The sequence below is a fragment of the Oncorhynchus gorbuscha genome, linkage group LG14 (genome assembly GCF_021184085.1).
Source record: "Oncorhynchus gorbuscha isolate QuinsamMale2020 ecotype Even-year linkage group LG14, OgorEven_v1.0, whole genome shotgun sequence".
NCBI lineage: Eukaryota > Metazoa > Chordata > Actinopteri > Salmoniformes > Salmonidae > Oncorhynchus > Oncorhynchus gorbuscha.
In genome coordinates, this window is record NC_060186.1 from 70,133,484 (window position 1) to 70,149,294 (window position 15,811).

A 15,811-nucleotide genomic window follows, 5' to 3' on the forward strand; every position below is an offset into this window, starting at 1 on the left:
TGGGCTATTTACCAATAGACTATGTACAGCTGCAGCGATCGGTTAGCTGCTCGGATAGCTGATGTTTGAAGTTGGTGAGGGAAATAAAAGTCTCCAACTTCAGCGATTTTTGCAGTTTGTTCCAGTCACAGGCAGCAGAGTACTGGAACGAAAGGCGGCCAAATGAGGTGTTGGCTTTAGGGATGATCAGTGAGATACACCTGCTGGAGCGCGTGCTACGGATGGGTGTTGCCATCGTGACCAGTGAACTGAGATAAGGCGGAGCTTTACCTAGCATGGACTTGTAGATGACCTGGAGCCAGTGGGTCTGGCGACGAATATGTAGTGAGGGCCAGCCGACTAGAGCATACAAGTCGCAGTGGTGGGTGGTATAAGGTGCTTTAGTGACAAAACGGATGGCACTGTGATAGACTGCATCCAGTTTGCTGAGTAGAGTGTTGGAAGCCATTTTGTAGATGACATCGCCGAAGTCGAGGATCGGTAGGATAGTCAGTTTTACTAGGGTAAGCTTGGCGGCGTGAGTGAAGGAGGCTTTGTTGCGGAATAGAGCAACATCATTGATATATACAGAGAAAAGAGTCGGCCCGAGAATTGAACCCTGTGGCACCCCCATAGAGACTGCCAGAGGACCGGACAGCATGCCCTCCGATTTGACACACTGAACTCTGTCTGCAAAGTAATTGGTGAACCAGGCAAGGCAGTCATCCGAAAAACCGAGGCTATTGAGTCTGCCGATAAGAATATGGTGATTGACAGAGTCGAAAGCCTTGGCGAGGTCGATGAAGACGGCTGCACAGTACTGTCTTTTATTGATGGCGGTTATAATATCGTTTAGTAGCTAACCGATTCCAGGCAAGTATATTTTTTTTAACCGGAAGGCTAGCCAAATAGTCAACTATCTAGTAAACACTTCAGATTAAAAAATGTTGAAACAAAATTAAACAGATATATCTTGTAACAAAATAGTAAGGTGGCCAATAACTGGCCGTTAAACCGGGACGTATTTTTTTTTGCTAAACCGCTTATCAAAAAGCTGATAGTAGTAGTATTTCCACTGAAACATGCTAATTGCTAATTTGTTAGCTAACATTTTTACGACACCAATAATCACAAAAGATTGATTGCTTGATCACAAGATAACACTGATTGAAAGTAATATGTTTCTTAAAAGCTGTTGAATATGGCGATAATACTGGGTGGTTACTCTAGGCATGACACAGGATTCAAAACAAATGTAAATAACAAGTATAGGCTATCCAGCAAGCTAGCTAGCTAAGTTTACTAGCTAACAGTGAGGAGAAACAATAATACAACAATTTAACTCTTGTAAATCTCTAAAACTGATGAGCTGGTTTTACTATGAAAAACAATATTTGCCTGTTAGACATGGCTGTAGCTAGATACTGTCTGCCTACCTACCTAGGTACATTTGAATGGTCTGGTCACTGTGTAAAAGTTGAGGGTTATACCATATTTATTTCTATTACTCAAAATGTAATTTCTGTGCCTGTCCACATGTATGCATGTGTAACCGATGTGAAATGGCTAGCTAGTTAGCTGTCGTGCGCACTAATAGTGTTTCAATGTTTCAATTGGTGACGTCACTCGCTTTGAGACCTTGAAGTAGTGGTTCCCTTTGCTCTGCAGGGGCCGCGGCTTTTGTGGAGCGATGGGTAACGATGCTTCGAGGGTAACTGTTGACGTGTGTGAACCCCTTTTTTGCGCCCAGGTCGGGGCGAGGGGACGGACGTAAAGTCTATACTGTTACACATGTTCAACTAGTCTACGCTAACGTTATACAGATTATTCAGGGGTGACCAACCAGCTCGATTCGGTCTTACGTAGCAACACGCTACAACATGGTATATCATACATTGCATTTGATGAACAATGGGAAAGTAATTTTGCTTTGAAGGTTGATGAAATTGTTACCTGACTTTTGAGAAAATGGCCTTTGAATGTTTAAGTACCAACTGGAGAGCTCTTATTCGTCTCCACCCATTCTGCATCGTCAACATCCTAGAAGCTTTAGCCCGACCCATAACCATTGATTTGATCGTTCCGTACTAACAACAGCAGTCAAGCACCCAAGCTAACTGGCTAACTTGCTAGCTACTTCCATACACAAATGAGAGATCAGTTCACTGAACATTACACGCTCTAGCAGAGCTGGTTAGGCTGTTTTTACGTTATCCAGAGCTTTTGTGACCTCGACTTGTTGGTGACTGCAACTGTGCTGTCAGATTGTTCTTTCAAAAATTCAGAGCGTTTCGATCTTGGAGCGTTCACAGCGCACATTGGATGCTCTGGCCGATGAGTAGGGTTGATCCAAGCGTTCAGACCTCACAATGGCAGTCAAGCACCCAAGCTAACTAGCTAACAAGGTTAGCTTGCTAGCTACTTCCAGACACAAATGAGAGAACAACACACTCTAACCATTTTACTCGCTCTAGCAGAGCTGGATAGGCTGTTTTTATGTTATCCAGAGCATTGGTGACTGTAACTGTGCTTCTGGCAACAATTTAATTATGCTTTTTGGCTGGCGTTTACTGACACCGGCCATATTCAGCAGGTGATGAACGTTCGGAAATTAATCAGATATTCTGCGCTCTAACACACTCAGAAGAGAGTGCTCTGAAATTGGAGTAGATGGCCTGACTGAATTTACGAATGCACCCGAAATGGTTACTTTTATAGTGGAGTATTTTGTTAAGACATGAAGCTAGGTAAACAATGAGCCATAATCCTAACTCGTTATGTTACCACCCTGCCTGAATCTGCAGGTAGGTAACCAACCAGGTTCAATGTTAACTAGCTAATATTAGGCTACAACTAGCCAAGCAAATTACTCTGAGATACTAATAATAAGATCATACACGTAGCGTTAGCTAGTGTGCTAGCCAGCTAACATTAGCTAGCTAGCTAACAGTACACTTTAACTTGAAATGAAAATTAGAAACTTTTAATATCTGAAAATGTAGCTAGCGAGACTATCTTACCCACATACCCTGTCACGGATACCATTGTTGCCCTTAGTCTGAAGGTGTAATCCAGACACAGGTGTTTTCTCCATCTCCTTAGCTATCATAATCAGTCCTCCAGAAAGTGGAGAGCGATACTTATATACAGTTGAAGTCAGAAGTTTACATACAGCTTTGCCAAATACATTTAAACTCAGTTTTTCACATTTCCTGACATTTAATCCAAGTAAATAATATATGTTTTAGGTCAGTTAGGATCACCACTTGATTTTTAAGAATGTGAAATGTCAGAATAACAGTAGAGAGAATTATTTATTTCAGCATTTATTTATTTCATCACATTCCCAATTGTTCAGAAGTTTACATACACTCAATTAGTATTTGGTAGCATTGCCTTTAAATTGTTTAACTTGGGTCAAACGTTTCGGGTAGCCTTCCACAAGCTTCCCACAATAAATTGGGTGAATTTTGGCCCATTCCTCCTGACAGAACTGGTGTAACTGAGTCAGACTTGTAGGCCTCCTTGCTCGCACACACTTTTTCAGTTCTGCCCACAAATGTTCTACAGGATTGAGGTCAGGACTTTGTGATTGCCACTAGAATACCTTGACCTTGTTATCCTTAAGCCATTTTGCCACAACTTTGTAAGTATGCTTGGGGTCATTGTTCATTTGGAAGACCCATTTGCAACCAAGTTTTAACTTCCTGACTGACGTCTTGAGATGTTTCTGCAATATATCCACATAATTTTCCTCCTCATGAAGCCATCTATTTTGTGAAGTGCACCAGTCCCTTCAGCAGCAAAGCACCCCCACAACATGATGCTGTCACCCCCATGCTTTACGGTTGGGATGGTGTTCTTCAGCTTGCATGCCTCCCCCTTTTTCCTCCAAACATAACAATGGTCATTATGGCCAAACAGTTATATTTTTGTTTAATCAGACCAACGGACATTTATCCAAAAGGTACGAACTTTGTCCCAATGTGCAGTTGCATACCGTAGTCTGGCTTTTTTTAATGGTGGTTTTGGAGCCGTGGCTTCTTCTTTGTTGAGCGGCCTTTCAGGTTATGTCAATATAGGACTCGTTTTACTGTGGAGATACTTTTGTACCTGTTTCCTCCAGCATCTTCACAAGGTCATTTGCTGTTGTTCTGGAATTGATTTGCATTTTTCGCATCAAAGTATGTTAATCTCTAGGAGACAGAACGCATCTCTTGCCTGAGTGGTATGATGGCTGTGTGGTCCCATGGTGTTTATACTTGAGTACTATTGTTTGTACAGATGAATGTGGTACCTTCAGGCGTTTGTAAATTGTTCCCAAGGATTAACAAGGCTTGTGGAGGTCGATCATTTGTTTTCTGAGGTCTTGGCTGATTTCTTTTGATTTTCCCATGATGTCAGGCAAAGAGGCACTGAGTTTGAAGGTAGACCTTGAATTACATCCACAGGTACACCTCCAATTGACTGATGATGTCAATTAGCATATCAGAAGCTTCTAAAGCCATAGCATCATTTTTCTGGTATTTCCCAAGCTGTTTAAAGGCACAGTCAACTTAGTGTATGTAAACTTCTCCCACTGGAAATGTGATGCAGTGAAATATATGTGAAATAATCTAAAAAAATATTGGAAAAATGACTTGTGTCATGCACAAAGTAGATGTCCTAACCAACTTGCCAAAACTATGGTTTGTTAACAAGAAATGTGTGGAGTGGTTAAAAAACAAGTTTTAATGACTCCAAACTAAGTGTATGTAAACTTCCGACTTCAACTGTATATTACATTTGTGTTGTTCGGTTCCACTGGACCCGAGGGTAATAAAAGTGTGGAAAAGTGTGTGTATAGGTGAAAACAAGTAAAAATGAAACAAAAAGGTTTGCTGTGTGGCCTTCACTCTGTCTTCCTCCTCACCGGGCCTGCTGTTACAACATAGCACCAAGAACCTGTCTGTCTCCCTGCCTGTCTCCCGCTTTTCTCACATTCTTTACCTTTTGTAGTGTGTGAAACTACACAACGTCTACAGGAACCTGCACAAAGTTATTACAAGACATTATTTCGATACATTAGTTTCGATACATAGTAACATATTCAGTATTTTCCCACACTACTCCAGGCAGGTGCATATTGGGGGAGGGACACAACAAAATAAATAACGTTGCAATCAATCAGTATGGCAAGATAATCAAAATAATCTCTGTTCAGAGATTATTTTGCCATACTGATTGATTGTGGTAAGAAAGAGAGAGAAGTTGGTGTGGAAAGAGCATCTTCCACTTTGGAAGATGAAGAATTTTCCAAATAGGAAGAACATGTAAATTCAGAGTCTGACAGTGAGTTTGAAGAAGAGGATGAGATTGACACTCAGCCAGCCCCAAGGCCCAGCCCATCAGCAACCAGCTCATCAGCAGCCTGCAGGAGGAGAAATATGGATGTCAAAAAATTGAATGGTCTTCTTTCCCAAGAAATTAGCCACCCCACATGGCTGCCAATGTAATAAGGATGTAACCAGGGCCGACTCATGTGCGGGTCATAAAGTCTTCATTTCAAACCCCAGACATCATCCAGAAAATGATTCTGCACTGGGTTGCCTGTGATGCTGCTTCATCATATGTCTGGAACTTGCAAGTGTATACAGGGAAGCCAGATGCAGGAGCCCATGTGAAGAACCAAGGGTGCGGGTTGTCCTGGATGTGACACAGGGACTCCGTGGCCACAACATCACATGCAATAACCTTTTTACCTCGCACAGGCTGTGACAGGAGCTCCTCAAGAAGAAGCTGACGATGGTGGGAACAGTACAAAAAAACAAGCCAGAGCTCCGACCTCAGCTGTTGAAAGGAGGACCAAGGCACTCTTCATATAATTGATTAAAATGCCTTTATTAGTATGGCATGTTCAATAGAAACAACGTTTTTCTATTTTTTTTTTTTTTAAACCAACGTGTTTCGGATGCATGGCCTTCGTCAGGGAGTACAAAAAAAGGAATACAAGGTCCTCTTTTTAACAGCTTTTCAATTAGCCCTAATTGGAAGAAGGGGTGGTTACACAATTGATTGGACACAGTCAGTAAGCAATACTATACACATTAAAAGGTGAAATACTGTAGCAATGTTATCATAAAAATACAACTCCAAACTAGAAGTATCAGAACACTAAAAGGTAGTTCTAACCTTAAATATGACTGGGAGAGGTGTCAAGAATAAGAAAGCTATATATTCCATAGTGCACTAGAACACAGCAAAACATGAACAACAGTCTAACCATAGCTGAGGGCAACGCGTTCAAAATCTGGATAGCGTTGAACCTAGATTGGAAAGAGGGAAGCTCCAGAGGAGACAGATCTTTCTCGAAGAGCTGGGCAAGTCATTGGTAAGACCTCAAATCAACATATTTCAAGGACCCCAGCTTCTGCAGCCATCATGAGGAAGATTCAGGAGGAGGATGCTGGTGGCCCATCCGCCCGACCCACAGAACCAACAACTCCAATATCGGAAGTAAGTGTGAGTGATGTTGATGCACGTGGGTGTGTCTGACTCTCCTACCTTGGCCTGCTGTAACTATATATGTGAGTGAGTTGTTAGTAAAATTCCCAAACTAAATGTTTTCGTCATTCCAGATTGCAGCCGGTAGCAACAAGAACAAGCTCTGCGGTGTGGACCCAAGAAGAACAGGAAGACATAGTACACATGAATCAAGTGCAAGAAATATATTTGCAACTCACACACTGTAAAACTATATCCCTCATGTGGTGTGTAGACCGGCCTTAATTTGTGTTCAATGGAGCTCATTTATCATTTCCATAAAATAATGTAGGTAAAATGTGTCCTTCCAATTTGTTCATTCAAAGCAATAAACATCAATAGAGATGAAAACCTTGTTAAATTTATATTTGTTCAAGACAAAATTGATAAATGTGATCTAGCAGAGGAAAATGGCAAATATTAGCCATGTATGTTGTCTATATTGTAACAGCGTTCGTCTGTTGAAGAAAGAGAGTCGGACCGAAATGCAGCGTGTAGGTTATTCATGACTTTAATGAAGGAATCGTGGTACATGAAATAACTGAATCTAAATACAAAAACAACAGAACGGAACGTGAAACTAATTACAGCCTATCTGGTGACTACAACACAGAGACAGGTACAAACACCCACAAAATACAAAGCAAACTCAGGCTACCTAAATACGGTTCCCAATCAGAGACAACGAGAATCACTTGACTCCAATTGAGAACCGCCTCAGGCAGCCAAGCCTAACTAGACACACCCCTAATCATACACAATCCCAATGCTAATAAAACCCCAATACGAACCCAACACATAAACCCATGTCACACCCTGGCCTGACCAAAATATATAACGAGAAACACAAAATACAATGACCAAGGCGTGACATATATTGCTTGTAATTGATATAAGTCGACATCTAATTATGAAGTATTTTTACGTAAATTGTTATGGCTGTATTGTTTTAAAAACCCAATAATGTTGTGGGTCCATCAGACATTGGGTGAATAACAAAAACATGAACATAACACAAGGATTTAAACCATCTGTCTGAAATGGTCTCTTTTCCAACTGTAAAATGATAAATATTCACACGCAACACCATGGGCAAGAAAGGATGAATACATTGGCCATTCTATCAATCTAGCATGACTTCTGACGCATTCAAAACAACTGGAAACTCAGAACTGGGAAATCTCTGACTTAGGTGTGTTCAAGACAACTGGGAACTGAGCTCCGACTGGGAAAATATGTTTTGAACGGTAACTTGGAATTTCAAGTCGGGAACTCTGGCCTCCTAGAGCTCAGACTTTCCGACCTGAAGATGACTGACATTATGATTCGACCTCGTTTTTTCCCAAGTTCCAAGTTGTCTGGGACAGCACCATAAATCCAGAGAATGACAGAATTTGATGACAAAGTTTGCCCACAAGAAGGACCGCCGCGCCACCTTCCTGTTCAAGTGAGCACAGCACAAAAATGGTAAGTCAAAAAATTGGCATAATGTATTGTATGCTACTGCATAAATGATGTAATAGGCCAGGGATATACAGTGCATTCAGAAAGTATTCAGAACCCTTGACTTTTTCCACATTTTGTTACGTTACAACCTTATTCTAAAATGTAATTGTTTTTTTCCTCATCAATCTCCACACAATATTATACAATGAGAAAGCAAAAACAGTACATTTTTCATTTTGGGAAATGTATTGAAAATAAAAACTGAAATATCACATTTACATAAGCATTCAGTCCTTTTACTCAGTACTTTGTTGAAGCACCTTTACCAGCAGTTACAGTCTCGAGTCTTCTTGGGAATGACGCTACAAGCTTGGAACAACTGTTTTTGGGGAGTTTCTTCCATTCTTCTCTACAGACCCTCTCAAGCTCTGTCAGGTTGGATGAGGAGTGTTAATCAATTTTAGAATAAGGCTGTAATGTAACAGAATGTCAAGGGGGAAAGTCAAGGGGTCTGAATACTTTGCGAATGGACTATATAAAGGGCAACTGAAATAATTGTTAAGGGGAATTCAAGTTTAAATCTCATGGATATAATAATTTGTATATGTCCCAGGAGGCTTTGCAGTGCTACATTCCCAACTCCAAATGTTAGTTTTGATTGAAAACAAACATCTTACCTGTTAATGGGTCCAGCTTCAGTCAGTTGATTCTAGCCATCCTTTATGCTTGTTCTAGTCGAGCAGGTTAGTCTCCTATTCAGAGGACCCCCACTTTTGTTAGTGTCTTATTGGTCAAGGTCACACCAAATACTTAGCACTACATCTCATTCAACCTATCAGCAGCCTTGATTCCCGGGACTTCAGTTTCAGTTGGTCTATGACCCCAACATGCTGTGTGGTCAGAAACGTGCTTTCCCAATCTTAATGAGCAAGCACTTCCACAGTTTTCCCTCCTGCTGAACTTTTCCTCTCGTTGACTGAATCCCTGTATGTCTGATGTTTAATTGTGCATGCATCTAAACGACCACATAGTTAATGTCAGTTATTACTGCACATGATTCTCAGATATCTGAACCATGAGTGGTCAAATGTGTATGTGATGTGTGAGTGTGGACATCTTCCATTAAACTCCCCTTAACTTGGACATCTGCCTCATCCTTGTTCTGACCGGACATTCTGTAGTGGTTGCTACCAGCCATAAGCCAGTACCTAAGGTTTCTTATTATATTATATTCATGGTCCTTTGATTCGCTACAACCGTACACTTTTTTTCCTGCTGTGAATACGCATATGGAATTTAAATGTGCTTTCCTAATCACCAAATAATTGTAAATAAAATAATTTAACTACATAATGTAAAAACATATGTCAAATTGATGTTGAATATAAGAGCCAGATGCTCTCTTAATTCTACCTGGATGAGTTTCAGTGGTCTGGTGTGCAGGCTTCGAACTTGTAGCTGATGAGAGTCAAAGTGGTTTAATTCCACCTTCTGGGCAACACTGAAAATATGTCTGCTTTCCTCTGAGAAAAAATCAAATAATTGGCAAGATGGTTATGGAAAACAGCCGAAGTGGAATGAATTTCCAACAATAACAGAACTGTAGTAAAATGCACTTCAATCTAAAAAGCAATTATCACATTCCCTTTTCAAAGCAAAAAACCCAGTCTTCACAGAAGTTTTACTACAAACACTATTAGACACAGTCAAGATTTCATTTATGTAACAACAGCAGATGTGAGATGCATCAATACAAGTTATGTAACCTACCTCAGTTACCTCACACTGTATGCACATGATGTGGGTTCAGCTATGCCTATCTCTCACAGTTCAACCATATATACAGTCCATTCGGAAAGTATTCAGACCCCTTGACATTTTCCACATGTTATTCTAAAATGTATTAAATACTTTTTTCCCCCTCATCAATCTACACACAATACCCCAGGCTTTTAGACATTTTTGCAAATGTATTAAAAGTAAAAAACAGAAACACCTTATTTACATAGGTATTCAGACCCTTTGCTATAACACGAAATTGAGCTCAGGTGCATTCTGTTTTCATTAATCATCCTTGAGATGTTTCAAACAGTTGATTGGAGTCCATCTGTGGTAAATTCAATTGATTGGACATGATTTGGAAAGGCACACACCTGTCTATGTGAGTTCCCGCAGTTGACAGTGCATGTCAGAGCAAAAACCAATCCATGAGGTCAAAGCAATTGTCTGTAGAGCTCTGAGACAGGATCGTGTTGAGGCACAGATCTGGGGAATGATACCAAAAAATGTCTGCATTATTGAAGATCCCCAAGAACACAGTGGCCTCCATCATTCTGAAATGGAAGAAGTTTATAACCACCAAGACTTCATAGAGCTGTCCGCCCGGCCAAGATGAGCAATCGGGGGAGAAGGGTATTGGTCAGGGACGCGAACAAGAACCCAATGGTCACTGACAGAGCTCCAGCGTTCCTTTGTGGAGATGGGAGAATCTTCCAGAAGGACAACCATCTCTGCAGCACTTCACCAATCAGGCCTTTATGGTAGAGTGGCCAGACAGAAGCCACTCAGTAACATTTCAGTTTTTTATTTTTAATACATTTTCCAAAATTTTTTTTTTTTGCTGTTTTTTCTCTCATTATGTGGAGATTGATGAGGACAAAAAAAAACATTTAAATCAATTTTAGAATAAGGCTGTAATGGAACAAAATATGGAAAACGTCAAGGGGTCTGAATACTTTCCAAATGCATTGTATAAATGCAGATGCCAAGTTGGCAGCGAGGGATTTAGGTCTCCACTGATGAAAACATATGTTGTGGCCTATGAATAATGTGAGACACGATGTGCTGTGGACAAGACTCTTGGAACACCATGTTCTCCTTAAATATTTACAGGAACAGCAGCCAGGGTTTAAGACCCTCCATGGATATACCCTGTGCCCTGCCATTGTCCGCTCTGAAAAGAGGAGCATATTAATCACACATAAAGCCCAGAGTTGAGCAGAGGGTCTGGTGAGCTCAGAATGAATGCATACACACACCATCCCAATAGGTGTAATTGTGGTCAGAAAGAGAAAGGCTAAACACCACACACACACACACACACACACACACACACACACACACACACACACACACACACACACACACACACACACACACACACACACACACACACACACACACACACACACACACACACACACACACACACACACACACACACACACACACACACACACACACACACAGGGGAAATCACTCTTCTCCTTTACATAGAAATTCTGACTTTTCTATAGTTTTTATATTCCATTTTTTTTCAACACTCTTCTATCAATCAATATTTAATTAGGTTTCTTATCTACTGTTCCTCTGGACAACACAATGCAGACCATCTCAGTCTGTTGTGAGGGGAGGCTAAATGCCGAAGGGAGAGAACAAAAGACTGCAGTAAATTAAAGCTCATCACACTTTACATAATGAGGGAGATGGACATATAAAAGAAGTCTGCCTTGAGGTCCAGCTGAAAAAGTCCTAGAGAGAATAAATAAAATATGTGTGCTTCAATACAGTAGTTATATGGCAATAACTACATCCAACCTCTGCTTACATCCGCTTGCTTCTGTCCAGATCTTTTACTCTGATTTCACAATTCATTCGCGGTTTCCTGTTTCCTGAGCGACATGTTGTTTTATCTGAAGCCCGAAGAAGCTAAGCCTACATCTCTCATCTCTGCAGCGCCGGACGGAAACACTCTTGTATGTGACGTCAATTAAACCGTGGTAGCTACCCACACACTTCAGCTCTGACGGCAATTGTCCTTTTTTTGGATGCCTGCGTCAGCAAGACCTTTTTAAAAATCACCACATGGCATACATGGAATCAGTTGACCATATTTGCAATTTCCATGATGTGTTAAAGAGTTTTTCAGACATTGTATTATCACCGAGATACCGGATCTAGAATTTATCCCATTTGGCTATAAATAAGTTTCAGTCTTCACAGTCGCAGCTACCTCCGTCTCCGCGTGCGCCTGGATGATGACGTGCTCGTCCAGGCAGAACGATAGATTTCAACAGCATCACTTCATAAAATATAGTCTTTCTATTGACAAATTAACTATTTAATTGGTACTAGTAAACGGCGACTAAATAATTAGAGTTTTGTCCACTGCATTCTGAGTGTTTGTTGGCTCGCGGAACACACGGACCATGCATCTGAACCACTCCGCGGACCACGAGACCACTCTCCGTGGCGGGAAAAGGAGTCAGCTCGAGCTCTCCTCCGACGCCATCAATAGTTGGGCATCCTCAAAATCCCAACAGGTATTCGTATGCCTATTCTACATAAATGTAAATTACACGTTTGCTTCAAATAGCCTACTTTATGAAAAAAATACCCTATATAGGCTATATTAATTGGTTGGTTAATTATGATAAAATGGAAATGAAGTGTAGGCAAGGTAAATAGGTTGAGGCAACAATTTCATTATTGAGTAGTACTACTTGGAAACAAGCTAAGACTGAAGCAGCCATAGCCTACCACCTTATAATGCAAAAGCTCATGTAGCCTACTGTGTTTCAATTGTTATTTTTCTCTCCTTCGCGATTATCCTGTCAAAATACAGCTACCCAGCAGTTCCTTCATCCCCACCATCAATGCCATCACGTCCAGTCAGGAGCTGCAGTGGATGATCCAGCCAGCCATTCTAGCCTCCAAGCCTGGCCACTGCCTACCCTCTCACCCCTACCAGCCCCTGGACATCAGCAGTAGCCTGGGGCCTGGGAGCCATGCAAGGCTCGGGGTAATACGGACAGTGGGCAACACGCATGGAAGGAGCAGGCGTAGTGATCAGGTAACAGTAAGCAAAGACACTGTACAGGAAGGCCGAGAGGCTTTGACTAAGGGATATGGATATGTTGTTAATATTGTGGATATAATAATGATAAAATACTGTTATTGCAATATACAGTTTTTCACAGTAGATCAAAATATCATTGTATTCATACTGCAATATATTTTATTTCTGTAAGTAGCCTATAGCAGTGGTTCCCAACTCAGTACAGCTTTAAACTTTTTTTGGACGTTATAATATTAGAATGTACATGGTGCAATTTCTATATTGGGTAGTACATCATCAGTTCCTCTTGTCATGTCAGTCATTGTGAACTTTAGTAAGCCATTTGTCAGAAATGACCAGATCAACTAGTGCATGTCAGCAAATGTTTTTTTATTTAGGTTTTTAACCCATATATATTGTTGTACATTTTTTTTCACTGAAATATCACATGCATACACATTAGGCATGGCAAAATGTGTAGATTTGCAGGAAATAAGCTTACAACCAGCAAAATTCTCTCCACCAACAAGGAGTGTGAACAGTTTGTGTAATGAACAGTGCTTGTGCCTATAGAAATAAATGCTGGAAGGGGGGCCCCGAATTAAAAGGTTTGGGAACCACTGGTCTATAGTATCTCTCATGTTAGAGTTGACCGTTTTTATTCAAATGAATGACATATCCAGCCGAATGCTGTTTCTCACTGTTTCTCACTGTTTTCCATCAACAGTTGAACTCAGCTGAAGAGGAGAGGAGAAGGTTGAGGAGAGAAAGGAACAAGCTGGCTGCTGCCAAGTGTCGAAACCACAGGAAGGAGCTGACCGACCAACTGCAAGGAGTGAGTCCAAACAGAGAGAATGACCAGTCAGTCAATACTGTAGCTCTACCTACCTACGGTTTTGTAAGTATAGATGGGTGTTGATGGTTATGAACTATGAACTCTGTTGTCTGTCCTATAAGGAGACTGATGAACTGGAGAGAGAGCAGGCCTGCTTGAAGACCCAGGTTGAGAGGCTCCAGGAGGAGAGAGAGAAGCTGGAGCGCATGCTAGTGTCACATGCCCCAGTGTGTCTACTGGGCTGTGATGGCCATCCCCAGGCCCAGCCACTGCCCCCTCCTGCCCCGACCATGTACCCCACAGCCACCTCCCCCCTGGCCAAACCCCTGAGCCCCCCTCCCGTGATAAAGCAGGAACCTCAGGAGGAGATGCTGTTCTCCTTTCACCACCATGAACACTGCACCATCAAACCCACCTATCGCCATGTAGAAGATTACTGTCCCAGTGTCGACAGCTTCACCATCCCATCCATGGTGAGCTGCAGCCCAGCCCGTTTGGTGGATCTATCCTGTCCCATGCTGTCTCACCATCACCCCAGCCTGAGTGGGCAGGATAGGTCATTCCGGGAAGAGAACCTGCCCAACAACTTGCTCTCCAAGCCTCTCCCTGGTAGTGACATGAGTCTTGAGGATGGACTACTGGGACCACGATTCTCCCCCAACTTGTTGACTCTGTAGGGCAATGATTTACAGTAAAGTGGACAAATATAATGTACAGCACTATACTGTACTTTAATCACTATGGCGTGTTCAGATGCTATTCTTTGAAATACTTGACCAGCAACTGATTTGGTCTGCCTGGTACAATGGAACTAATGGAATTGTCCCAAAAGTACAAACTCCATGCTAAGGCCTAGATTCAATCAGATCGAGTGTTAAACTGTGATAGCAGACACACGAATAACGAATGTTTTTGCTGTCAGAGGTGGAACTGCGTTGGAGCCATGAAATCGGTGAGTAGCTGCTCTTGCAATCATTGTCAAGAATCCACATCTGTCCCCACTCGCTTTGGAAGTTCAGAGCGAGAAAGTGTAGCCTATATATAAATAATTACGCTCAAATTGAAAAATAATTAAACTATATAAAGAGGATTTCTATCAACCTAATTGATGTGTAGATTCCATCTCACATTCCAGTGTTCCATCTTGGAACAAGGCAGCATGGGATTTCTGTTAATGTGACTCTGTGAAGCCAATGGCAATATCCGCTTTAGGTATAATGTCTGGAGCCACTTGTGGATTTGACAGCACTAACAGCAGTTCCACCTCTGACACCACCAAAACAACCGCAATGCTGATGTCACTAAAGCGGTTCTGATTGAATAGAGCACTTTCTCAAGCACAGACTAGGCTATAGTATACTGTGAAGTATCTAAAGGTTTTTGACATGTGTATTTTACTGAGCTCTGGAGAGGATTCTTCCCTTGTAAGAGGAAGATAAAGGTTTAACTGGATATTCTTTGTTAATCAGAAATTAACATCACAATTCCTTTACAAGTTTGGCTCTTGTCAATACTTCAATCATATCCATTTTCAAACTGAAAATCGGTTGACTGGTAGTTTGGTTTGTTAGACGCTAGATGGTGCTGCAAGACATTGCCTTGGCACAACTGTAAAGCACTACTGTAAATCACAATGGCAAATATTTATTAACCACTAGTTCTGTTTAGTATTTAATTATTTAATTGCTGTGCCATTTATTAAAGCCAATCTGTATGTAGAAGCCATTTTATGATTTTAAGTTGGAATAATGGGTTGTCATGACAACACTGACACATTTTCTACAGTCAAATGTGATATGAACACAATGCAAACATTACTTACCATACATCTGAGGTAGAAGTGTCAAAGCAATATTGTCATCCACAATTATTTGCTATAATGTTGACCTTTATATTTATCTCATATTGTGTGTTATTCATTCTTGACGGTTTTCATTAGGTTTCAATGTATTATTCGAGGCAGTACAATAAATTAATAGGAAGAGTATTTGTTGTATAGTTTGCTGTGAGAAACATATTTTAAAATATGAATTGCTGGCAGTATGATCATAATATCTAAGACCTCTCTGTAAGAATACAGACTCTGGGGACAAAACGTTATCTACAGTTGAAGTCGGAAGTTTACTTACACCTCAGCCAAATACAGCCAAGTAACAATTCCCTGTTTTAGGTCAGTTGGGATCATTTTAAGA

The 15,811-nt window shown here is 41.1% G+C and overlaps 1 protein-coding gene across 1 annotated transcript; it reads left to right on the forward strand.

The window, feature by feature from the left end:
• Positions 1-11,679: 11,679 nt before the first annotated feature.
• Positions 11,680-15,606, forward strand: LOC123995815 (fos-related antigen 2-like). The gene is made up of 4 exons (XM_046299498.1): positions 11,680-12,269; positions 12,572-12,799; positions 13,512-13,619; positions 13,742-15,606. Exons 1-4 carry the CDS (start codon positions 12,156-12,158, stop codon positions 14,294-14,296), a joined length of 1,005 nt encoding a protein of 334 aa, XP_046155454.1. The 5' UTR covers positions 11,680-12,155; the 3' UTR covers positions 14,297-15,606.
• Positions 15,607-15,811: the final 205 nt, after the last annotated feature.

Coding starts and splice junctions, on each gene's coding strand:
- LOC123995815 (XM_046299498.1), top strand. CDS start 12,156: ATGCATCTGAACCACTCCGCGGACCACGAGACCACTCTCCGTGGCGGG. Junction 12,270..12,571: donor CATCCTCAAAATCCCAACAG/GTATTCGTATGC, acceptor GTCAAAATACAG/CTACCCAGCAGTTCCTTCAT. Junction 13,620..13,741: donor TGACCGACCAACTGCAAGGA/GTGAGTCCAAAC, acceptor CTGTCCTATAAG/GAGACTGATGAACTGGAGAG.